Source organism: Rhincodon typus, chromosome 18 (genome assembly GCF_021869965.1).
Source record: "Rhincodon typus isolate 14 chromosome 18, sRhiTyp1.1, whole genome shotgun sequence".
NCBI classification, from domain to species: Eukaryota; Metazoa; Chordata; class Chondrichthyes; order Orectolobiformes; family Rhincodontidae; genus Rhincodon; species Rhincodon typus.
This window is the reverse complement of record NC_063349.1, coordinates 15,679,810-15,706,975: the sequence shown is the minus strand read 5'-3', so window position 1 is coordinate 15,706,975 and position 27,166 is coordinate 15,679,810. Positions and strand designations below refer to the sequence as shown.

General features: G+C 38.9%; 1 protein-coding gene across 1 annotated transcript; it reads right to left on the bottom strand.

The window, feature by feature from the left end:
* Window positions 1-446: 446 nt before the first annotated feature.
* Window positions 447-25,705, bottom strand: samm50 (SAMM50 sorting and assembly machinery component). The gene is made up of 15 exons (XM_020511652.2): window positions 25,543-25,705; window positions 22,113-22,223; window positions 20,860-20,961; window positions 18,351-18,438; window positions 17,679-17,785; window positions 17,463-17,593; window positions 13,839-13,926; window positions 13,046-13,174; window positions 11,434-11,505; window positions 7,067-7,153; window positions 6,297-6,367; window positions 4,893-4,960; window positions 2,061-2,207; window positions 1,385-1,526; window positions 447-586 (listed from the first exon to the last, which is right to left on the bottom strand). The coding sequence occupies exons 1-15, from the start codon at window positions 25,561-25,563 to the stop codon at window positions 541-543; spliced, it is 1,410 nt and encodes a 469-aa protein (XP_020367241.1). The 5' UTR covers window positions 25,564-25,705; the 3' UTR covers window positions 447-540.
* Between the last annotated feature and the right edge of the window lie 1,461 nt (window positions 25,706-27,166).

Genomic DNA, 27,166 nt, shown 5'->3' with positions numbered 1-27,166 from the left:
AAGAACTAATTTTACATTCCCTTCATGAAATACATGTTGCCTCCAGTACTGTGGCTACAACTGCATGCAAAATCAAACAGACAACTCTTCAGGAATAAAAGGTTAATTAAAGTTAATATCTTACATGCCTTGACTATTTTATATGCAACAATAAACTTGTATTGTAAAGGAACTAAGATATTTGTGTGTGTGTTTTGTTGTCAATTGTTGCATGTTAGGGCTCCAATCTGGAGAGCTGTGCAAAGATGGCAGTGACCACTGACCTAGTGGCAGAGTCCATAGGGTTTCAGCGGGACGACAAATCCAAGCAGAAACACATCAGCCATAATCTCACTGAACGTCAGACAAGATCAATGGGTTGAATGGCTTATTCCTGTTTCAATATTTATTTCATACCAATAGTTGTTTGTGCAGCTTTTAGTATTACAAAAAAATATCAAACTATATCAAATTACAGACAACTTTATTAAATTTTTGGTAAGGTACTGGTTCAGTTTTCAATAATGAAATACAGGTAGGTTGCTTCTTTTCAAAAAGGCATTATAGAAACCTTATTCCTGCTCCAAACTGGACACCATCACATATCCTGCATAGGATAAAAACAAAGATTACAACAAACTTTGGCTTGGTATAAAAATAAATTTTAAAAATCCTATCCAACAATTTAATTTTCTCTCTTCCAGACTGGTAAATCTGACATTACAAATATTTTTAATTTTAATTTTAGATATCCAACACATGTTTTATCTTTTAGTTTCTATATCAAACATTCTGCAGTCCTTATAGAGGCAAAATTTTCTGGATTCCCGAAATCTGAAACAAACAGAACACCGGAGAAACTGAGATAGTAAGAACTGCCGATGCTGGAGTCAGAGATAACACAGTGTGGAGCTGGAGGAACACAGCAGGTCTGGTAATATCTGTGGAGAGGGGAAAACATACTTAACATTTCAAGTCTAGTATGACTTTTTACAGAGTTCTGAAGAAGAGTCATATCAGTCTTGGAATGTTAACTCTTTGTCTTTCCACAGGTGCTGCTGACTCTACAGACCTATTAGCAATACAGCAGACCGAAAGCAAACTCATGCATCAGACAGTTTTATTAACATCTTGTTCAATGAAATTCCTTAATTAGTAACATCAACTTCACTATTTTATTATGCTTCAGTTTAGTCAATCTTGTATACAATCCATGGAGAAATGCAAGATTTCTCCTCATTGTGAACATAAATACTCTTGTCTGTTTTTCCTTCAAGCATTAAAATCAGCAAATAAATTGCACAGCTCAACACACATACATGTTACATTAGTCTAATAACAGCTTATTTAAATATTAGTAAGTTTTAAAAAAGTTTGATCACACAAGCAATAAAGCAGCACTTACCTATCACCACTCTGTACACCCATGGGAATGCAATAGTTGAGTTCCAGTCTGGCAATGTTTCCCAGTCTCAGGACAATCCCTGCCCCATAGGACCATCGGATACATTCTGCCAGCTTCTGCAGGTGTGCATTGGGACCTTCACCTGCAAAACGTTCAAAGGTTTTCACATTTTCGTGAGATAAAGGATGTTTCCAATTAAGCTCCTTTGCTACTACAGCACCACCACATCAAACACGGTTTTCCATTAATTTAGTGCAATAAAATGTAATTTAATTGCAGGTTCATCCTATTGGAAATATTCTCATGTAAATCACTGAAGTCATAGCAGAATTTTTTTATTCGTCGTGGAATTGGGCAAGCAATAAACCCTGGATTATGAGCAAAAGTTCACAAGCAAAATACAGCATTGATATTTAAACTCTGGTAGCAGATATGTAAATACACCGCTGTAATTCTGACGTGTATTTTATTTTTAAACTAGCAAGGACAGCAGGCTACATTCCAGTATCATAAATTTTTTAAACTACTGCTTATAGCTCGTAGTTTATGTTCCTTATATATAAGGAATGGGACACACCAATTGTATTGCAATTTAACTTATCAGCGCAGTATAAATCTCTTTTAAAAAAGAACATATAAAAAGCAGCTACCTATTCAACAAATATATTTGCCTTACCATAGTTGAGGTTACAAAGGTTGCCAGCATTCAAAAAGAAGTGTGTTCTGAACAGGTCTCCAAATCCTCCTTGGCCTGGACGGAAAGGCAGAGGTGTGTAAAAATGCAGTCCTCCAGCCCAATATGCTTCACCACCAAGGTAATCCCCTTGTACAGTGAAAATGAGAGGGAATAATCAAATTTTTGAACGTAAAAAAACAGATAATTACATTAAATGGGAAGATACATTCTTTTACAAAAGCATAATTACCAAGAACAATTACTATTTTGTTCATACGACAGAATACAATAATTGTCTTGCCTCAGATGTGTCCTTTGACTTGTATTCTAAAAGACATGAGCAACTCATGTGTAGAAACTCTTTACCCGACAATCATTCAGAAGCATTCTGAATATACTGCATCAAGATAGCCATTACAGTCCAACAGTGAAATTAATGTTTTGTGCAATTTTAAACTTACCAAGTTTTTACAAATGGACTCACACTATTTGTTTTGAGTATGAATTCCAATAAAGAAAATTATCACCCTGACTGCCTATGGCCTCCTTCTTTACTCCAGCATTACTTTGGTAATTACAACATCTATAAACATTTTCATAACTGATTTGTTTTAATCATTTGTTAATATTGCTTGAGGGAACAATTTCTGTATTACTTTGCTAGTGGTGGATTTGAGATCAACTAGTGACTGTAGCACTGATAGGAATTTTTAGAGGATATCACATATTTGGTGATTTGGATAAAACCGGTGGATGTACCAGACTTGAATTCCAGGAGACATTTGATGAGGTGCCACACCATGAATTATTGCAGAAAATAAAATCTCACCGCGTAGGAGGGAACATATTGGCATAGAGACAAGACTGTTGTTTCCTATTAGCTGGACAATCATAAATCAGTCATTTTCTGGTTGGCAAGACGTAACATGTGGTGTGCCACAGGGATTACTGCTGGAAACTTGACTTTTTGCAGATATAAAATTGATTTGGATGAAGAGAACAAAGGTATGGTTGCTAAGTTTAATGACACTAAAACAGGTAGGAAGGCAAGTTGTGAAGAGTGCATATGGAAGCTACAAAGGGACTTAGATAGGGTAAGCAAGTAGATAATGGTAATGGCAAATAAAGTCTATGTGGAAGAATTTGGAATTGCCCATTTTGGTAGGAAGAATGAAGAAAGCAATAAATTATCTAAACGGGGAGAGATTGCAGAGCTCGGAGATGCAGGAGGGAGGATCTGGATATCTTAGTGCATGAATTGCAGAAAGTTAGCATGCAAGTATGCTGAAGACAAATAGAAGATTGTTGGGATTGCAGTTAATCAGGAAAAGTTAAACAGTTGGAGACATTTTTTTCTTGAGGAAAATATGAATGAGTTGGACAGGAAGAACATGAAAAGATTGTTCCCACTTTTGAGAGAATCCAAAACTAGCGCTAGAAAACAAGCCAGTCAATACTAAATTCAATACGGAAATAAGGAAACAATTTTTCTACTAAGCTATTCACATGTGGAACTCAGTATTAAAGGAATTTATTGAGGCAAATAGCTTAAAATATTTTCATTGGGAATCTAGACAAATATGAGAGAGAAAAGAAACAAGGATGCGCCGAGATGTGGTAGATTGAACAACAGAAAATTTGCATGGAATATCAACATGGTCATAGACTAGATGGACCAAATTATATACATCCAAGCAGGTATCCTTGCTATCACTGCGAAAGCCTATTTCCACTACTGTAACATCACCTGAATCCAACCCTACCCAAGCTCATTGGGAGCTGAAACCCTCATTCCCTTTTAATTCTAATGCGCTCGTGCCAAGCCTCCCACATTCTATGGTGTGTAAACATGAGGCCATCCTAAGGTTTGCTGCTCATGTCTTTACTTTCATTAAGTACCAGTCTCCCATCAACCCGTTGCTTGCTAATCTCAATTAGCCTCTGGTTATCCAGTGCTTCAAATTTTTAAAATTCTCATTCTGGTTTTCAAATTTCTCATGACCTCATTTCTCCCCACGTCTGTAATCTCCACCAGCCCCTCAATGTCTAAGACATTTGCAATCGGCTAATTTTAATCAGCATCCTGATTTTACATGCTTCACCACTTAGTGCCAAGGCAGCTGCAGGCCACCAGCTTCAGCACTCCCTCCCCTAAATCACTTTGCTTCTCGTATCTCCTTTCTGACACTCCTAAAACCTGCCTCTTTTAAAAGCTCATGGTCATCTGCCCCAGTATCACCCATGAAGCTAAGTGACAGATCATGCTTTATAATGTTTTTGTGAATTACCTTGTGATATTCTGTCACAAAGATGCAAAATAAATATTTCTGTATACAGTAAATGTTGCTGATGAACGCCCTGTTTCTGTGCTGTATACAATTCTACATTGGCTTTCTTGAAATTTTCCATCTAACCTATTAAAGCCAGTATCATATTTTGTGGCCTGCCTCCAGGCAGTCCTGAGGCTTTACTTAACAACAGTAGCACAGCTCAACTCAGGCCTGACAACAAACCAACAACAACCAATGTTCAGATTTTAGCAAAGAGCTGGCACATCAGCAATACTTCTAAACCCTCTTGAGCACGGGATAGCGAAGCCAACTGTTCATGTCGCAGTGCAAACCAGGAATTGAACCAGCAAGTCTACCTGCTGCGCAGCTCAGTACCACAATGAGTCATCAACTGAACGAAAGGTGAAGCATGCTTTTGTCTTCAAACTGGACAAGGTGAGGAAGTCACGTCACAAAAAAATAGCTTCGGAACAGATAGTGGTAAAAGCTTTTCTATTAACCTTTATACAAACATGCATGGATACACACATACTCAGCATACCTTCACTCTGTGGTCCAATACTATACATGCTGAAGCCACGCACAGTTGTTGGCCCTCCAAGGTAAAATCTGAATATCAAACAGATTTGGAAAAGTCAGTAATGAAACTACTCAACCAACACATCATCTGCCACGGTTTCCACTGTCCACAGTGAAACATTTAGCAACTGACATTGGTCCAAATGTCATTCTATATAAAAACACATTTAGATTTAACATTATCCTTCTTCATTCTTTAATGACAGGATTTATACGCCAATACAATTCTTATACTGACCGTCTGTAGATTCATAAAAGCCACCTGTGACAGGAAAAGATCTATCCAGACACCCATCCCTAACAGTCCTAATAAAACAAAAAAAGCACTCTACCACAAGAAAATATAATGTGGGTCACATTCCTAATCAGGAATTTTTGTACTAAAAGTCAATTCCCTCCTTGAACTCAACTGCTAAAACATCTAAACGCACCAACTTGCCTACTTGCCTTTTGTTTGTCATTTCTTACTTGCCACTTCCCTCTACGTCCTCCCACTCACTGCACCCCTCCAATCACCCTATCTTCACTACCTTCCCCGGAATATCCTACTCACCACATCCTACCACTTACAGCATCCCCCCCACCCCATACCTCAGAAAAACTTGACTGAGGTAGGGAATTTCATGGATAATTGGGGAAAATATGTATTAGACACTTATTTGTTGCAGTGCATTAGCAAAGTAATGTCTTACTGTGCAACAGCTGATTTTAGTGATACTCCTACCATTAAACATTCAACTTTGTCCCACTTTTTTTTTTTAATAACTGCTAAGTCAAAATATAAAGTTCAAATTTGCAAATAATTTCTCACAGCTCCTGAAAAGCAAGATCCACTATTGGCAATCCAAGTTATAATTCATGTACATTAGTACCCCAGAAACAGCATGACCAGGAAGGAAAAAACATGGTTAACATTCAACCCTTGATGAATCTAACCTTCCAGAGGAGTCCTTAAAATCCCAAACATGGTTCAGTAAGAAAACTACAACCTGTGTATTTGGAATATGTGGATTTCACAATCAAAAATGCAGTAAATAACAAAATACAATTTACATCAACTCTCTCTCTTCACACCACCAGATTAATTTCCCTCATCGAGTTTTCCTAAATGGCACATTAGCCCATTTTATGTGACATAGTAGTGCAGGAAAATTCAAGATGAGGAATGACTGTAAGAGATAAATGGAATGAGTTCTGGCACTAAGCACCCAAGTGCTCCAAAAATGAATAGCAACCAAATTAAATGAGGTGTACCGTGCTGTTATACTGTGTTCAATAACGTATGTTAGTTTTATTGTCTGTACTGGGACAGTATCTGATAACCAGGGCACAGCTACATTCATTTACCTTTGAAACAAATACTCACCTATCAGCAATAGAAGACGGCTTCTCTCCCATTGGTACTAGAAGGCCACCCCACAGGGAAGCTGAGAGAACCTAGTGATTAGAAAAAGACAAATGCAGCACTGCATAAATACAAGGAACTACTCTTGCTGTAGTGAATGAACACATCAACAAAGCAGCAGTAAATTTAAAACGTTTGTCGCAACTGATTGCGCTCAACTTTTGTCGTAGTGGGATCAGAGCAGTGAGAGTGTTTTTTTAACAACATAACTGCTTTTGAATTATTTTCCAAATTGAGCAACAGTTATTTGCCTTTGATTAGGTTTTGAAATTAATAAAAATCTATCAAATGTTGTTACTGAAGATTTCTTCCCTCATAATTCTTCTTAAATGTGAAGCAACAAACTATCATTTTGATGCATGCATTTTCAAACTAACCATGCCCACAATGATGCTGCTAAATATGGTGGTGCGCAGCATCATTGGACAACCAAGAACTCAGAAATGAAGAAAGGTCAGTGTCAAAACTACATTGAAAATGAATCAGCCCAGGAAATAAATTGTTTTTCTTTAAACATTAAGATTCTCTTCTATCATTCAATCTCACGTTGCAATGCAAATCATTCTATGCGCTTCTTCAGAAGTGCAACTTGCGTAGCATGTAGCAAAACTGCATCGTACAGGTGATACTCCTACTACATGAAATCTTGTCCGAGATTTAACATTTAAGCCAACAAGTTGTATTCTAACCAGAACTAGACATCACAAATAATTGAAGACACGAGCTCTTACACAATCCCATAACAGGCTGGTATTGAACTGTAGCTCAACATCCTCCTTTAAAAAGTTCACATCACCTCCAGAGTAACCCGCCAGCTCCTATTCAAAAGGGAAAAAAAAATGATGTCATAACAAATATGCTTGCAAACAGGCAACAATTATTCTGGCCTGCACTGTACTTAAGTGCATAGACAAGACTAATAGCTTCATAAGTATAACAAATGTTTGTTTCTTTGGCAAATGTTTTTCTCTAATTACTTTTAAACATCCAAGATAAAAGAGGACATATGATAAATTTACTCAGTTTTCTTGTTTTAATGGCCTGCATCAACTAAATCAAGCAATCTTAGAACAATTGAGAATTCCTGCCTGTAATATGCAGCATTTTTCAAAGCATCTAGAATAGAATAGCCTTTATTGTCACATACACTCAATGAGTACAGTGAAAGGTTTATCCATCGCCAATTACAATGCTGGCTAGATACAGAAGTACCTAGGCACAGCTGCTTTAGTTACAAGATTTAGACAATACGGAAAATAGAACGATCAGCATTACAGAAATAAACCTTCAGTACAACAGACCACACTAGCTTCCGGTCTGCACCAGGCCTCGGCTCCACACCACGCCAGGAGGCTGCTGCAGGATGCTGAAAGGTTGCCACACCATGCTGGGAGGCCCCGATTGGAGGGGACTACTGCAGGAAATCGTCATGCTGGGAGTGTGCTGCAGGATGTTGCCACACCACACCAGGCGATCCCTATTAGAGGAGGCCATGGTGCCAAGCCAAGACATCATCACACCACACTGGGAGACCATTGCACCACACCAGGAGGCCACTGGACCAGAGAAGGCTGTGAGTCATTGCTCGCCGGAGGGCGGGAGTTGAAGAAGACGACGACGACAAAGAAGACGACGAAGACAAAGAAGACGACGAAGACAAGAAAAGCACAGAGGAAGATTAAAAAAAGGAGGAAAAAGAAGAAAAGAAGAAGAACGGGCGGAGCAGACGCACTCTGGCTGAAGAGTCCTACTCCACCACCATCTTGAAATCAGCCATCTAGGACTTCAAGAGCCACACCAGATGGGAGTCAGGACTGAGATCTGAGATGACGGAGGCAATGAATAGAAACAAAGGTAACATAGTGGTTAGGTGTCTACTCTAATAACTCAGAGATAAAAACCAAACCGTGCTGGAAAAACTCAGCAGGTCTGGCAGTGTCTGTGGACAGAGAAACAGAGTTAATATTTTGAGTCTGATATGACAGTTCTTCAGAACTATAGTAACTTGGAGACCTAGACCAACTGTAGGACCATAGGGCTGCTTAAAGTTAGATCACATAGAATCCAGGGGGAGCTAGTCAATTGGATACAAAGTTGGCTTGAAGGCAGGAGACAGAGGGTGGTGATGGACGGTTGTTTTTTGGACTGGAGTTCTGTGACCGGCAGTGCGCAACAAGGTTCAGTGCTGGGTCCACTACTTGTCATCATTTACATAAATGATTTGGATGTGAATATAGGAAGCACGGTTAGTAAGTTTGCAGATGACACTGAAACAGGTGGTGTGGTGAACTATGAAGAAAATTATCTTGGAGTAAAATGGGACCTTGATCAGATGGGCCAATGGGCCAAGGAGTGGCAGATGGAGATTAATTTAGATAAATGTGAGGTGCTGCATTTTTGTAAGGCAAACCAGAGTAGGACTTATACAGTTAATGTCAGGGCTTTGGGAAACGTTGCCAAACAAAGAGACCCAGGGATGCAGGTGCATAGTTCATTGAAAGTGGAGTTGCAATGGTGAAGGCGGCATTTGGCATGCTTGCCTTCATTGGTCAGAACGTCGAATATAGGGGTCGGGACATCATGTTGTAGCTGTACAGGACACTTCTGCGTACAACTCTAGTCACATTTCTATTGGCAGGTTGTTGTTAAACTTGAAAGGGTTCAGAAAAGATTTACAAGGATGTTGCCAGGGTTGGAGGGTTTGAGCTATAGGGAAAGGCCGAATAGGCTGGGGTTATTTTCCCTGGAGCATCGGAGGCTGAGGGATGACTTTATAGCGGTTTATGAAATCATGAGGGACATGGACAGAATAGCCAAAGTCTTCATCCTAGGGTGGAGTCCACAACTAGAGGGCAGAAGTTTAAGATGAGAGGGGAAAGATCTTAAAAGGAACCTGAAGGTTTCCATGCAGAGGGTGGAATGAGCTGCGAGAGGATGTGGAGGAGGCAGGTAGAATTACAACATTTAAAAGGCATCTGGATGAATATCAGAATAGAAAGGGTTTAAGAGAGTTGGCAAATTGGGACTAAGTAAGATTGGGTTGTCTGGTCACCACAGACAAGTTGGACCAAAAGGTCTGTTTCCGTGGCTCTATGACTCTACGGCTTAGGATCGGTTTAGGCCATTCAACCCTTTCAAGCCTGCTCCACCATTCAATAAGATCATGGTTGATCTGGTCGTGGTCTCAACTCTACTTTCCTGTATGCTTCTCATTACCCTCGTCTATCAAAAACAAACAAATTCTCCCTTGAATAAATTCAATGACACAGCATCCACTACTTTCTGAAACAGAGAATTCCACAGACAGCCCTCAGAAAAATAGCGTCCTGGTCTCCATCTTAAATTGGGGGGCTCTTATTTTTAAAATGTGTCTCCTGGTTCTCATCTCCCCAACAAGAGAAAATATCCTCCTTGTGTCTACTTTGCATAGTCCACTCAAAATCTTATGTTTCAATAAGATCACCTCTCATTCTGTTAAACATCACCGGGTACAAGGCCAACCTGTCAAACATGTCTTCAAAAGGACACGGTCTGCTTTGCAGGAAAACAGCTGAATAAACTGGGGAGATATGTGCAAATCCCACCACGACAGCATGGAATTTAAATATAATAAGAAACAAAATGCTAGTATTAGTAAAAGCAATAATAAGCCCAGTGGATTATTGTGAAAACCCATCTGATTTATTAATCTGTATTTTTAAATTCAGATTATCTTCTAAGTGACTCCCAACACTGAGCATTGTTGTCAACCCCGAAATGGGACAGCAAACCACTCAGTTGTATGCAAGCAAGTGGCTCACTTCCACCTTCTGCAGGACATTCAGGGATGGCCAATAAATGCTGACTATACCAGTGATACACTCGTGCCTTAAAATGAATGCAGGGTGCCTTCCCTAACCAGGAAAGGTCAAATATTATACCCGTACCTTACCAAATGAAAGAAATTTCAGTGCTGTAACTCCTACAATAGTAAATGAAATAATTTAAAATACATTTTAAAATATTAACAAGAAATGGAACTTTCTACTTACAGCACCTTCTGGACTGAACGCCCCAAGACTGGAGGCCACTATCTGAGGTCTGAGCAGGTGGCGGTGGGGACCTTCACCTGTTGGGCTTAAGGTCAATTGCGGGGGTGGTCATTTATTCCTGGCCACTGCCAGGTGGCCTTATTTGAAACATCTGCAGGATCCCTCATGCCTTTACCAGTGACTGATCAAGCCACCATTCAGTGGAGCTGAGCTTCCCTTCATTAGTGGCACTACAACCTTGGCCTCGCTATCCTATTTCTCCCCCTGGCTGGTGCAGTATGGGCATGACTGGGGCTGGTGGTATTCATCCCATCACCCCTACCAATGATGGTGGCCAATGTCATCACGATTCCTGCTACTGTTTACGGTTCATAGCAGATGGGATTGCGAAGGGGAGTTGCTGGGTTTTGTCTGGGCTGGTGGTCAAAGGGGAAATTGGACGCTCCCCTGTATCGTTTGACTGGCTGTGGGTCACAATCTGCCAGGGCCTTGTGAAGGGGCTGTTGAACTTGACTGGGGTGACTTCATGTCCTGATGGATCCTGGCATATCAATGGCAGAGGTGTCATGGCTGGGGCTGAGCAGTCTGGGTTCCGGTTAGTGGGGGCTCTTAAATGAAGACTTCAGGCAATGATGCAGCATAAGGTTAGGCTGCAGTTAGAAGGCTGGGAGTAGTCCCAGTTCTGTGAGAGGGAGAAGTTGTATCAAAATGGTGCCACTTGGATCAGTAAGATACTGTAGTAAACAACAATATTAAAGTGACTCTCTCAATGCTAAACAAGATTTTCAGTCTTAATAACCTAGCAACATTAAAGCAAGACAACATTAAATGTGGATTCCCCAGATAAATTTAAGTGCCCTAATGTTCCTCAAAATCAAAGAGTTCAGTGAACCTTTCTCATGAAGCAGATTAATCTTTGATTCTGGCATAATGTTTGTAGTTGCCACAATAAAAACTGAATCACAATTTTTCTGTCACCTTGAAAATGACCTGCTTCACATTGACAAATGCTGAAATTTGTGTTTTGGTGCTTTATACACATTCATTTGCCAATACTTCTGCTTTACCTGGTTGATTTTGAGCAAAGCTCCACGTTTGGGGAGGATCGCTGAATTCCGAGTGTCAATAGTCATGGTGTGCTGTGAAGAAAAATAATAATGTAGATCAGTATTCCAACAGTAATAAAATTTCCAGACCACACAACTAATATTAACGTACTCCCAATATGCTGTTACAAAAAAAACTGCAGTGAACTGTATCAATTAAAACTCAAATTAGTAGGAACTGCAGCTGTACAGACTGGTCATTTAATTCATTGTTGTTTGCGTGATAGTGATTGGGCAAAATGGTTGTTTTATTTTATCCACAAGTCTGTGCCCTGCCAAGTAATACAGCGTGAAGTGCTTGGAAACGTTTGATTACATAAAGCATGACACTACGGGTCATTTGATAACTGATCTCGATTGAGTTAAAGTTCACATAATCACAAAGATCCAATTCAGGAAAGACTTTACTTTTAAACAAATAGTTTTATGAAAAATCTTCAGAAGCACATGCTGTCTTCTATTTATTGTTGCCCTATAGAACTGATCTTGAATAATTCACATATAGTTTTTGATAGTTATTCTACTGAATTTCAGGTACTCCTGTGTCCAAGGATAGAATTTTTAGAGTCTAAAATGGGAATTAAAGCACACCAGCTGATTCAGAGGTCTAATTCACTGGACTGTATTCTATGTATTAGTTTTACCACTGGTTTCAATTCTGCTAACCCTGCTAGGGTGAAACGGTCGCTCAATGATTGGCACTGTTGCCTCAAAGCGCCAGGGACCCAGGTTCAATTCCAACCTTGGGTGACTGTATGTGTCAAGTTTGTACATTCGCTGCTCTGGACGTTCCTGTTTTCTCCCAGTCCAAAGATGCCCACGTTAGGTGGATTGGCCATGTTAGTTAGCCCCATAGGGTCCACGGCTGCACAGGCAATAATAAACGTGGGCTTACAAGGATAGAGGGGGTGGGACGCTCTTTGGAGGATCGGTGCAGATCCAATGGGCCGAATGGCCTCTATCTGCAGTGTCAGGATTCTATTCTATGAATTCATTTTACTCAGGTATCCTGAAGGCTATTTCTTCTAACTAATTTTGGAATTTTTTTATGAGATAGAGGTTAGAGCTTTGCACTCATGACTAACTGGGGGATTTGGGGTTTGGGGGAGAACAGAGAGAGAGATGGAGAGAAGCATGTCTCCTTTCGATAGGAAAGGATGGAAAAGTAAGCATTATACAATTGTTGAGCAAGTACCACAAAGACATGTTTGCAAAACCTAGTGTCAGTGGGATAAATGAATTTCAATCAGACTTGGACTGCCACTACAATTTCAGCAAATGAGACAGCTGGACTTTAAATCACAGGGGAAAGAGAGAATACCCATAGAGAAGGTACTGATTACTTTATTGTTTGATAAAAATAAAATGCAGTATTGTATTGCAAAAAGCCATCAAGGCTGGGTATCACCAACATGAATGCAAAATAGTTGTTAATATGAGGCAGAAAAATCAATGTTAGGAAATGGGAACATGTTGAGAAGTCAGTTTAAAATTTAAGCATTTTAATCTGTAAATGAGGCTGATTAACTTCCATAAAAGGGTCTCAACATATTTGCAACAATTGAAGTTTTACCGAAATCGAAGATTTGAGAGAATGACCACTTTCTTCTCGAACGGAAAAAGATGCTGTGCGAGACAAAGAGCTCAACTCCCTCCAAACTCCCTCCCATTTCAAAGTGTGATGTGTTTTCCAGATTGGAAACTGCAATGAGAAGAAAGATCCTTACATCAGTACCTGAAGAATATTATATCACAGTTCCAAAGCAAAATAATTATTCTGTATTGCCCTGGTTCTAAAAAAATCTCAGCACAAACAATTTCCCTATATAATATTCTGAATGACACATGTTCAAGATCGCAGGTATCTACTGATTAGAAAATAACTATTCAAACCTAATGCTCAAACAAATCAGTTGATAAGTCTCGATCTCCTGCTATAGTATACAGAAAATAGGTGCAATATTTTATCTTGTTTACAAAAAGAATATGCTGTAATAGTTCAATAGCAATAGCTTCCCCCTAGTATGGAGACACAGTACTATGGGTTCTTGAAAGTAGCCTCTACTTCAAAACAAAGACTTACAATTATGATCAAATCTGCAGGAATATTCTTTGTCATTTCCATATCAAGATCTTTGCATTTACATATTGTGCTGCAGTACCTCTAATCTCAAAACTGCAACTTATTCTAACTCTCCAGCACTTCCTTTCACACCATCAAGCATGCTAACACAATCATATTGGTATTGGTATTGGTAAATATTTTTATCAACAGAAATTATACACAGTGCATCATTACAAATAAACAACATCACTAAGTTTATAAATTAAAACAATTAAATTAAAAAAAAGTACTTCACCCGTACATTGTATTCAGTTGAAAGACCTCTGTCAGTTTCACGAAGCGAGCTCCAAGGAAACTGTCCAGTTACCTTATACAAATTGACAGAAAAACTGCAAAAAAAAAAAGATACATACATATTTCAATTGATGAGCAAATGTTTTTGTTTATATCATGCAACCAAGAAGGCCATCAATAAATACATAGGATTAGACCCTATATACACACCACTGCAAAGAAAAACCAGAAATGAAGTAATCAACTCCAACAGACTCCAGAGTTTAAATAACAAGTGGGAAAACACAACAACGCTTCATCGGAGGCTGCACTGATGACGTTACCCAGCAGGGTAATGAAATGTGTGCAAACTAACGAAACAGCTCGGCAAGCAAACCAACCACAACATTTGTTTTTAGTACAAATGCTGCAGTTCCATTACATTAAAACTGATATTTGTTTTCCAATCTGAATTATACAGTTCAGCCCAGAGAAAAAGTAGGGAACAGTAACTCATTAAACCACAGGAAATCTCCAAATCCCTCAGTTTAATTCCTGCCTTGTACAAAGCACATTGACCATTAATTTTATTACTTCCAGGCATAAATGGATGTGTGCCTGTGTTTATATTTGGGATTTCTTAAAAACACTGAAAGTGACAGTTGCTGGCATTGAAGCAATTGGACAACTAGTTAACTAATTATTATGGCAACAAGTACAAAGTGTTATTTATTTCCAAATTTGTATATGTGGAAATGGTCAAAGCATTATATTCCTTTAATTTATAAAGGGTCTAATTCCAACTGGCTTTGCTCCTAGCTGAGAAAAGGCAATTATAGCTAAATTTGCAGACAACACCAAGACAGGTCGGAAAGTATGTGTGAAGACATCTTAAGGTTGCACACCAATGCAGATAGTTTGAGTCAGTGTGCAAAAAACTGGCAGATAGAGTGTAATGGGGGAAAATGTGAAGATGTTTATATTGGCAGGAAAAAGCAGAGTGTCACTTAAACTGGGAACGACTGCAGAATTTAGAGGTGCAGGGGGACAAGTGAATGGTGTCCAATTGCAGAATTACATCTAATGTTTGACACTATTGGGTTTTCTAGGATTACAAGGGGATTTTGATCAACTGGGTAATGGGCTGAAAAATGGCAGATGGTGTTCAATCTGGATAAATGTGAGGTATTACATTTTGGTAACAAATGAGGGTAGGACTTATATAATTCAAGGTAGGGCCTTGGGTAGTATTGTAGAAGAGGGACCTAGGGGTACAGGTACCTAATTCTTTGAAGTCTGCATCACATATAGACAGGGTGGTTAAAAAGGCATTCGGCATGCTTGCCTTTATTGCTCAATCCTTTCAAGATAGGAATTGAGAAGTCACGTTGAGGTTGTACAGAACATTGATGAGGCCTTGTCTGGAATACTGTGTCCAGTTCTGGTCACCCGGTTACGGGAAGGATATTATTAAGCTGGAGAGGGTTCAGAAGAGACTTACCAGGATGTTGCCAGGTATGGAGAGTTGGAGTTATAAGGAGAGGCTGGGACCTTTTTTCACTGGAACGTAGGAGGTTGAGAAGTGACCTTTTACAAGTTATTAAAATAATGAGGAGCATAGATAGAGTTAATGGTGGTTGTCTTTTCCCTAGGATGGGGGATTTCAAGACTAGGGAGCAAGTTTTTAAAGGTGAGAAGAAAAAGATTTAAAAATGACATGAGTTGCAATTTTTTTTCCACACAGAGGGTGGCTCGCCTCTGCAATGAATTTCCTGAGGAAGTGGTGGATGTGGGTACAATTACAGTGTTTAAAAGACATTTGGATACGTACATGAATAGGAAAGGTTTGCAGGGATATGGGCCAGGAGGGCGCAGGTGGGACTAGGTAGTCTGCGATTAGTTTGGCATTGACTGGTTGGGCCGAGGGGTTTGTTTCCATGCTGAATGACTCGATGACTATTGACAGGAGTTATGCAAGCAAGCATGGCCGGTTTGATATCATCAGTAACTCGTTTGTTGCAAACAGCCAAAGGATATGCTATTTTAAATGATCTGCTGGTCTTTGGGATGTACAACCTACATAGCAAGTATCAACATTTGCTAGATAATCTGGATAGTGAGAGCAATTTCACTTCTTAGGTTTGTCAGCAGGTCTCTTAGTCTGGCACATGTATTTACTTGAGGCTACACATACTAATACACGAGACCCTGTTTAGTGCAGACAGAAAGAACATGTACATGTCTGCATTTATTTCAACTCAACAAAATAAGTGACAGCCACTCGCTGGTTCATTTGTCAGAACAACACCTTGACCATTCAATAGCAACCTGCCTGGTTTGAAATATGCAAACAACATGTGGTAGTTAACTGTCAATCATCATTAGTGGGTGCCTTCTTTATGACAATGTCTCCACCAAAATCCTGTCATCAACCAATCAGCCCTCTCTTAGCATATAATAGTGGAGTTGGTTTTCCCCCTAAATTAGTGTTCGTGTAAATTGACCTAAAGAATGCCAGATAAAAAACTTTAACAAAGTATCTTTTTTCAGGAATATACAGTTGTAATAGTTAATTTTCTTGCCAGAGAGATTCACTGGGAGTACCTAACACTTATTACAGCATTAACAAGGTATTTAAGGCTTGACCTAGCTTTCTGTGGCAACTTCACTTCATACTGATAGTACAAATACAAGATCTTTACATCACTTAATACGTTTGAATAAAAAGCTAAACCCTTAGATACTGCTTTTGCAAAGCTAAAATATAGCTACACCCACTCCTAACTGCAACCTCTCAATTTCCACGTTTAATTGTGTACCTACTCTTGGCAGAATTTGCTGTAGCATTTGCATTAAAATAATTCTAAGCACCATCAGCTTTCCCATACTTTTCACTGCAATATTTGGATCAATATTTGCATAATGAAATTTACATTTTGTAATTCCCCAATCCTTGCCAAAGAGATATGGAGCTTGATGAGACAGGTGGAGGTTGCATTTCTGTGTAATATTTATCGGAAACCCAAATTATTCCCATAAACCACAAAATCAAATGTTCATCGCCATTGGAAAACATTCACAAATCAACAGTTATCATTTGAAAAATAATTTGAATACAGTGTGCAGTTCTAGAATTCACACTACAGGAGTGATATGAATATACTGGTGAAGATACATAGGAGATTGAGATATGTAAAATTATGATCAGCATAGATAGGACAGACAGTAAGGACCCTTTCCTCTTGTAGGAAGGATCAATGACCAGGCGACATACATTTAAGGTACACGGCAGACGGTTGGAGGGGAAACGAAAGAAAGAAAAATCCACCCAGAGGATGGAATCTGGAACTCACTGCTTCCAAGGGTGGTAAAGGCAGAAACCCTCATAACATTTAAGAAATATTTAGATGTGCACTTTAATGCTAAGGTATACAAGGTTATGGGCAAGTGCCGAAAAGCCAGAGTAGAACAGTCAGGCGCTTGATTTTGACTCAGGCAGACTCAATGGTCCGAAAGGTCTTTTCTTGTGCTGTAGACCTCTATGAATCTAATGTTTTTGTGGAAACATCGGACATGGCACGAACACACAACAAAATCATAATTTTATACTGTTCTTTCTCATACGCTGGAAAGGCATGGACTAAGTGCTTACTTTTTGTCAAAGTTACCAGGCTGTGGTTTAAAGTATGACAGGCCATAAGAGGTCTCTTTTGTTCCATAGGAGAATTGGAAAGTTATTTTTTCTGCTCGACCAAATAGATTGGGCAGCTTTAGACCCAAAACCTATACAAAAGAAAAGAGAAAAAGTTGAGAACTACAATTGCAGCTGCATTCTTTACAACTCATGCAATTATAAAAACCGTCTTACCATACTTCCTTCATTATTGCCAACCATAGTGTTGTAGCTCCCAGTCAATCGTCTCATTTCCTTTACTTCAAATATCACGTCCAATCCTTCAGCTAATGCCTCTTCACCTTTAATATCAACAAAACGTATCAAGCATAAACAAAAATCAGAAAGTTCTGCAACACCATAGGTCAATGCACATAACCGGTCAAAGCATGTTTAACACAGAGCTTCTGAGCTCAAACAACCATTTCATGAGTTCTTAATATGCACCACCTTTAACTTTAAGGGGACGGAAGGAGCACATTTTCCACAAGTCCTTACATAGTTTATTAAGGATTTGTAACAGTGACAGTGGAAACAAGTTATTTAAGTATCGAGGACAATGCAGTAGCCAGATACAGGGGTTATTAGTCCCAGCACAGAGGGTTAATGTGTTTGAAATACTGAATGAATGATACAGGTGAACGACGGGGTTATGATGTCACCAGGTGGTTTACTAATCTAATCGCAGATGCTTTTGAAACAAAGCAGCAAAGGCTGAATTGGAGGGTTGGCAAAAACAAAGAAAAATATTTAAGGAGGCATCCTACTTTCAGGCCTAGACTTCTCAGAAATACTACTTAATTGCAATCAGCTATGCCAGGAACCACTAGGTGGTAGAAGGTGAGAGTGTGTACATCTTAGAGTTACCCTGGGCAGTATCAATAAGGACTTCCACATTTCTGAAAATCCCCAGGCGAAGCAAACGTTCACGAGCTTCATGGGACTTCTTCATCACCTTTTAGAAAAGACAGAAAAAGAAAAATTTCAAACTCTGCAATGAAACAGGTCTTACAATGATGGAAGTATTACGTAAGTATTAAATTTAACTTTGTCGTGCTGCTTGCTAAAGTCAGCCTTGCTAAGTTTTGCTTCTATCTGAAACATTGCATGGATTAATTTAAGGGGACAGGTTTTAATTGTATGAAAAAGATTACTGTAACGTTTGAGGATGACACATACTGCTGTCAAGAAAATGTAGACTCAAGAAAAACTGTTTTGCCTCAGTGACTATCAAAAAAACAAAATAACAACAATGTCAAATCCATAACCAATAAAACTAACACAGTGGAGCAAACGAACAGCTGCAGAGTTCAATCTTGCCCGTCAGTTCAAATTTAAGCTGTTGGTGCTGAATTGGGTGATTCTGTTCCCCTTGACCTTGAAAATCTCTTGCTGACCTATAACAAGTGACAACATTGTATGGGTACATGAAGTACAAGCATTCCCCAACTCAGGACACACACAATGACAGGGGCTAGAAACTTCATTCAGTATTTTGTATTTTTAAAAAATATGCTCAAGGCCTGAATTTCATAACCATCATACTTCTCTATAATATTCAACAAATGTCTCTGAATATTTTTCTACTCGACACATAGCTTATGGCTATAATGGTACACAGATAATGTTTCTATCCAGCAGGCTGAATGCAACAGGTAGAGAGAAATTCTTCCTGCTTGCAAAAGGAACAAGAACAAGACAACATAATTTTAAAAAGTGACCTGTAAAAGAAGAAAAGGTGATGTGCAAATAAAACCTTTTCATTTGAGCAGATTGTTAGGGTATAGAACGTAGCCCAGAAATATGGAGACAGGTTCAATGGAGGTATTGGACGATTATCTGGGAAAAAAAGATAATGTGTAAGGGTATGGGGAAGCAGGAGATTTGGCACTAGAGATAATGCTCAAATGATTTGCCAGTGCAGGCACAATGAGCCAAATGGCCTTCTTCTGCACCACAGACTTCAGTGATTCCAATACAGTTGCATTACTTCAGATATATCATAGTACATACTAAATAAACATACTATTCATATCCATTTGTATTTGCATAAATTCTGATCATATGGCTCTGTTCAGGTGTCAGTTTTGGCTCAGTGTTAGCATGCTTATCTGAGCGATACAAGATTATTTTGTCAATCACAAGTAAACAGATTCAATTGTATAATTATGGTTTATACTTCAGTTTAATAAGACTAAGGGAGTACTGCACCACCCAAGAAACAGGACTTAAGACAAAACATTAAATCCAATCCTTGCCTGTTGCATACAAGTAGAACTGCGTGGTCAAGAGCATAGGGAGATCTTGTCATATTCAGCTTAATACTTAATCACACAAGTACTGGTCACTAATTTAACCGGCATTCCTGGGAACTTAATATGCCCGTATTTGCAGCTGCATTTACAACAGTAAAACATTAAAAGTAATTAATTCACTGTGAAAAATGGGGAAGATAAATCTAAATTCATCACACTCTTTTATCTCGAATACACAAATTATAAAATACATGAAACCTCATTTTGACTCAGATGTTCTACGGAGAACCACTAGTTTTAAAAAAAATTAAACATCATTTACAGTGGCTGCCTATAAATTTTCACAAATTTTAAATCCTCTTAGAAGCAATCCCTAAAACTGTACTAGTACCAACCTAATCTGTTCTGTGGTTTCCTGCCTTAAAAATGCATCAAAAGCACAGAAAAAGTGTTGTAATTTACACTGTTGGTCATTCATTTTGTCAATGTCTATTTGAAATGGGTCAGAAAGGTAATTAAGACCCCATGTTTCCACACTTATATCCTGTTCTTGTGAAGGGTAATGTCTCAAAATATTACTTTGCACTTTAATCTAACCAGCTGAGATTATTAAAATCAGTATAGAAGGAACTCAAGGGGAAGACGGACAATCTGCATTACAAGTTTGTGTGGAACATAAATGGCCTACTTTAATAAGATAGAATCTTACAGATTTCGTTGTAACATCAGTTTGTCACATTATTGTTAATAACATGTTCTAATAACAATCATTCTATTCGTAGACTGGTTAATATAACAATGACATTAGGACAGTTGCTCTTTACAGCAGTTGAGCAGGAGAAAAATTGACATTTTACATTAGACAATTGGCACAACAGTCATGACGAATATCGCAAAGCCATAGTGAAGACAAACATTGTGCAATGATATTTTAATGCACTTCTTGTATCTCATGCATTTTTCTAGATTAATTAGTCGAGGGATTTTGCTCCCCATCCACCCAATTGAAATACAAACCATTTTCTCCTACAATTTGACTAACATGCTTATGGAATGGGCCCTGGAAGTTCAACACCTTGAAGTTGCGAAATTGTTCTACTAATTTTTATATGTATACTTACCTCAATGAGGTTTTTAGCTTTGAATACATCAGCAATTTCATACACTAAGAGATCATCTTTAGTTCTGCTAATTCCGTCAATGTGCACATGCTGAACAACCACCTAGAACAGGAAAGAGAGTTTATAACCTGAGCAGTACTTCAACTTGAGAATTCTTCTAAATTTAAAATAAGCATGTACAAATTCAACTTTAAAAATCTATTTCCCTTTCCGTGAGTATAATTCTTCCCAGTAGAACCCCTAACATGGCCTACAACCATAAATTATTTAATAGGGTTTAGCAAGAAGAAAAAAAAATGAGGACCAAGGATTAAGCCAGAAACCAAATCAAGCCTTGACCAATTTCAGGAATTTACATGTATCAGAGGTTTGGAAAGAATGAAGTTCTGCAAATGGTTTAACATGTATTAAATATAGTATTGATACATGTGCCAGTAATATTACCCAGTTGAGTCAAGGTCAGAAAGATATACAGCACAGAAACAGACCTTTCGGTCCAACTCGTCCATGCTGACCAGATATCCTAAATTAACCTAGTCCCATTTCCCAGCATTTGGCCTATATCCCTCTAAATCTTTCCTGTTCATATACCCATCCATATGCATTTTAAATGTTGCAACTGTACCAGCTTCTACCACTTCCTCTGGCAGCACATTTCATACATGCACCATCTTCTGCGTGAAAAGGTTGCCCCTTAGGTCCCTTTTAAATCTTTCCCCTCTCACTTTAAACCTATGCATTCTAGTCTTGGGCTCCCCCACTCTGGGGAAAAGTCCTTGTCTATTTACTCTATCCATGCCCCTTCATGATTTTATAAACCTCTATAAGGTCACCCCTCAGCCTCCGACACTCCAGGGAAAATAGATCCAGCCTATTCAGCCTCTTCCTATAGTTCAAACCCTCCAACTCTGGCAACATCCTTGTAAATCTTTTCTGAATCCTTTCAAGTTTGACAACATCCTTCTTATAGCAAAGGGACCAGAATTGCATGCAGCATTCCAATAATACTCAAACCAAACTAAATTAAATCACTGTGCTAACAGAGACTCAACTGAGCAATGTGGATTATTCTTGTACTCTACAGTTCAAATTTGATTGGCTGGATCTGATAGCAGTGGCAACAACGGTGGTTGGTGGATAGGGTTCTGTCCTTTACCAGACAGCTGACATCACTAGCTAAGTGAAATCACTGACAAAATCTCACAACATACAATCATAACAAAAGCACAAGATTAAACAAGATAGTTTCTCACCCTTTTATTTTCTAGAACCTCTTGTTTGGTCTCAGGTTCCACTTCAACTGTTTCCAGTTCATCCACTGAAGGCGATAAATTCGGTCCACTCACTGGAAGAGGTTCTAAGCTCTGAAAGATGTTGTATACATTTCTCTTTTATTCTGAAGTGTTTTGTGTGCAAAAGTACATACTTACTGGATACAGTAACAGGGGAAAAAATTTGGCAAAGTCAAATGGGTTAAACACAGGTTTTAAAAACTTCAGTAATTGTAGTTGGCTTCTTCCTCTTGGCTTGCGCTGTGCACATCTGGATTCAATTAATAAAATAATCTGGTTTTGTTGGATCAAATGCTTAAAACAGTTCCCTTTACTCAAAGGGTCTGGAAAAATAAAAGCGCACAGATCTCAGAAGTATGAGCCAGAAAAAAAAAATGACAATGGACCAATGAACAGTTCATGCATAAAATTTTAATAATAAAAAAGAGATTAAAAACTATGATCAATTAATGCAAATATATTATTTTTCCCCAAACGTTCACTGCATTTTTCATTGGGTAGAGTAAGCGCAGGTCTGAGAATACACATTGGAAGGGTAAATGGGAGACATAATGAGCATTATATTAAGGATTGCTAATAAATAATACACATTTCAGTTGTTAACACCTTTTTGTGTGCAGCAACAAATATAATAAACTGTTTATTTTAGATTTTAGTACATAAATTTTATTCAAAGGTAAAATAAACCCAATCATTTTATTTTATGGTTATATGTCAAGGAGCAGAATAAACTTCAGAAAGATCATGAGAATTACAAAAAGCTAGCATCCAAGTTCAGCAGGTAAACAAAGAAGGCAAATGAAATATCAGCCTTTATTTCAAAGGGAATGAAATATAAAAGGGAGGTTTTGCTAAAATTGTAAAAGCTGGAATACTGTGAAGTGTTTTGGACCCATTATCAAACAAAAACTAAAATGGCTTTACAGGAAGTCCAGAGAAGGTTCACAAGGCCAATAACAGGTATGAATGGACTGCCTTATGGGGAAAGGTTATGTAGATTGCGCCTGTACCCGTTGGAATGGGAGAAGACCTTCTAGAAACAGAGAAAATGCTTAGAGGACTTAACAAGGTACATGTGGAAAGATTTAATTCCCCTTGTGGGACAGTCTAGAACCAGAGGGTATAATCTTAAAAAAAAAAGGGACTGCACATTTAAGATACAGATTAGGAGGAATTTCTTCTCTCAAAGGGTTCCAAATCTATGTAGTTATTAATCATAGAGGGCTGCTGAGGCTAGCTTATGAAGTATATTCACGGCTGAGAGAGACAGATTTTTAATCAGTAAGGGAATCAAAGGTTTTGGGGAATAGGCAGGAAAGGGGAGTTGAGGCTTATCAGATCAGTCATGACCTTACTGAATGCCAAAGCAGAATGGATGGGCTGAATGGCCTACTTCTGCTCCTGTGTCTTATGGTCAAGTCACATGCATCCCTCAAGTGAGTTCACAATACAGTTACGTGAATACAATACATGTGAAACCGACTACTGCCCAGCCTGTATGCTTTTATTTATATGTGTTGCATGATCTCTATAGACCAGAGGGGCAGCAACAGGGGTTTGTTCCTGCATGTCGTTGTCTCTTTGGGAATTAAATTCTTCACTGAAGCAAAATAATAAAGAACAGGGAGCATATGGATACAAACTATACCCTCCAATTCGTCAAATGGTCTTCAATTACATGAGAATTTTTAATACATTCTTACAGGTCAAGATTAATATGATAAATCACAATATCTATCCTTTTCCTGCATACTGCACTCATTAGACAATTCTCTTTCATGACACGTTCCCAGTTTTTTTCCAATAGGTCAATGATCTGGGATCTAAGGAAATGTGAACCTGGAACTCTGATTTGACTGCAACTCACAATGGAGATCAACTCAATTTTTACAATAATTACATTATTATTGAAGGTATTGTGACGGCATAACAGTCAAACCACCAGATTTAATCATTTTTATTAATCCAGAATAATCCTTCTGTATTTTTAACTAGTCTAATAGTCATTGCATTCTAAAGATAACAAGCTCCTCCAAGGATTTCTAAGTAACATTTTGTCATCAATTCTTTCTCTCCTTTGGAGAGGCAGCTTTCTTCCAGTTCTCATGTACAGAATGATACAGCACAGAAATAGTCCATTTAACCTAACAAATGTTCAAAATAGCTCCCTTCCAGAGTACCAACTCTCCCGTCAATTTTGTAACGTTCTCCCAATTGTGGCAGCAGAAAATGCTTATCCATCAACCCATCATTTATCAGTGGTAGAGTTCTTATTTCTTGTAGATCAACAGCACAAATCCAACTTAAGGACTTGACTGCTAGACATATCTGCGTTCCATACCTGAGAAAGTTATAGAGTTCACCTAGTATCCTAGCCAACGCGCATCCTTCAAATACCACAAAAAGTTTAACTAGTCTTTTATCTCATTTGTTGTCTGCAGGACCTGACAGCACATTTATAAATTGGCTAACAGATTTGCCGTCCAAACCACAGAAACTACACATCAAAAGAAAACATGTGCCAAGTATTTTGGGCATCCAGATGATGTAAAAATTCAACCCCCCATCATAATCAATGGTTCCACCAGCAAAGGGACCTTGCTGGTGGAAGCTCCATTGTTAACATCTCAAGTGTTAACTTCTTTAAAAGTGCACAGTAAAAGAGCTAGGCTGAGGCAAGATATTCTGTGACTTTAGTTCACCACTTGACCCATCAAAGTACCAATACAGCTCAAGTTAAAAGAATCATGGTATACACTCATTGTGCATCTAAGCAGGTACAGGGACACGATAACACTCAAAAATCTCTCTCTACAACTAGTCTCATATGTGCAGGCTCTACCATTGTGAATACTACAAACAATTAGTGCCAATGTAAAAGAAGCATCAACAATGTTGCCCTTTCCTTGAACCACAAAGAAAGGTCATTAGCAGCAAGGTGACAAGAAGCCTAAAATCACCCAAACGTATGAAGCTGACCTATTAAAATAAGCAACGTGGTTGGCTCCCAAATTCCCTCTGAAATGACCTAGCAAGTTAACCAGCCACATCAAACCGTTACAGGAAAAAGCGCTGTTCTCACACCACCACCAGTGGCTCAGCATATCACCACCTCGATTACGGATGGCCAATCAATCCTTGCCAACGACATCTCAGGAATGAACAGAAAAACAACATAACTCACTTAACATTCAAGGGGGAAACTGACAGTAGTGCAGCAGTTAAGTGTAGGTGAGGCTGGGATCTGATCAGTGTGGCTGTGTGACTCACTGGGACCAGCGCTGATCCCTGAGAGGGCCCAGCCACTACGGGGAGGAAGGCTGGGGGTTAGGGGGGGATCGAGCGCTGAAAGGATCTCCCCGGCAATCTAGGATCATTGGCCTGACCTTACCCGAGCCTGGACGGTGCCCATGGTCGCTGAGAGCCCAATCCGGGATTCCTCCTCGCCGCCGGGCTCTACCTGGTATCCAACCCAACCCTCACACAGTCCGGCCCTGCAGCAAGGACGCCGCTACCGCCGCCATCACACGGCACGTGACCGCCCCGCCGCGCCCGCTGATTGGCTGGTAGTAGGTGGGCGGGGCCCGTGACGACGGCCAATCACACATTGAAAGCGGCCGTCAATCAACTGTCCGTAGAACCACCCCACGAGAGGGGGCCATGCGGCCCACGGCTGATACTATCCCAGAAAAGCAGGCTCTGTCTTCACCTCTGAACACAATATACCTCTACTGTTCAGTGTACGTAGGGACATGTAACAACAATAAATCAAAATAAAACTAACTGGCCTGTCTCCCTATGGCATAGATAGAGAAAAATTAGTTTGCGGACCGATGCAGTGCCAGATCTTAAGAGTTTCTAAAAAAAACAATTCTATCACGTTACGAAATAGGGCAATTTGATTATTGTTCAAAGAATGTGCTTTAATTCAGAATATCGTGGTTTATCTTAGAGGATGTGCACAACTAATCACACCTGTCAAAACGTGAGCAGAGTTTTCAGAGCAGGTTTTGGATATTGATTGTACTGAACATCAAACAGGTAAGAAAAAGCTTCAAGGCAAGAGCTGAGTATTTTCTTAACTTTGAGTTAACACACAGTGGTGGAGATACTCCCTACATTTAATCCAATATGATTTGGAAACTATATTATACATGTGTACATATATGTAGCCTGTAATTGGTGTCATAATGGAACAATCAACGTAACAATCCACATTAGGTGGTAAGATCTGAGAAATACAGTTTTACCATCTCCAGATATCTGTGTAAAATATTGGAATTATTTAAAAGGTTTTGAAAACACAGGAGCTGACACCAGCTCTTTGTAAGGTTCCCATTAATTCCACTCTTCAAGCACTCTGATGTGTTTTCCAAATATTTGCAGCGTTCACTTTGGAAAACTGCTTATTGTATTGAAATTTCATTACTCTGACCACTTTTAACTTTCTCTGTTCTAAATAGAATAAAAATAGCTTCTCCAGTTTCTCCAAATAACTGAATTCCCACTTCCCCTGCATCCACGTTTCACATTCTCTCCAAAAGTTTGATGTTGAAAGTTCTGTGCCTGGCATCGGCTCCCTCACTCATTTAAAATATTTTTTTCCATGCAAACTATCACTATTTGTAATTACTCTTTCTGTTTAATGTTCATATAAATCAAGAGATTCTGGTTCTGATTAAATATTTTATTGGAATTCTTGTTAGTGCTGGTGTTCAATGCATTGGCCTTTAGAAATGCATATTCTTATACCTAAATGAGTCACCTGCCCTGTTTATATTGATGTTTTTGTCAATATTTTAACAGAACAATATATATTAACAGAGCAGGCCACAAGGTCCATACTGATCAAGATAGTTATTATTTTTTGGACAGCAACCAAAATCAAAAGTAATAAAATTTGATTACAACATAGGTCAGGATAGTTAGAGAATGATATTCTGGTACATAACTGAAAATTCTTCTGCCCTTAATAACTAAGCATTCAATCATTTATTTTCATAAGAAATTACACA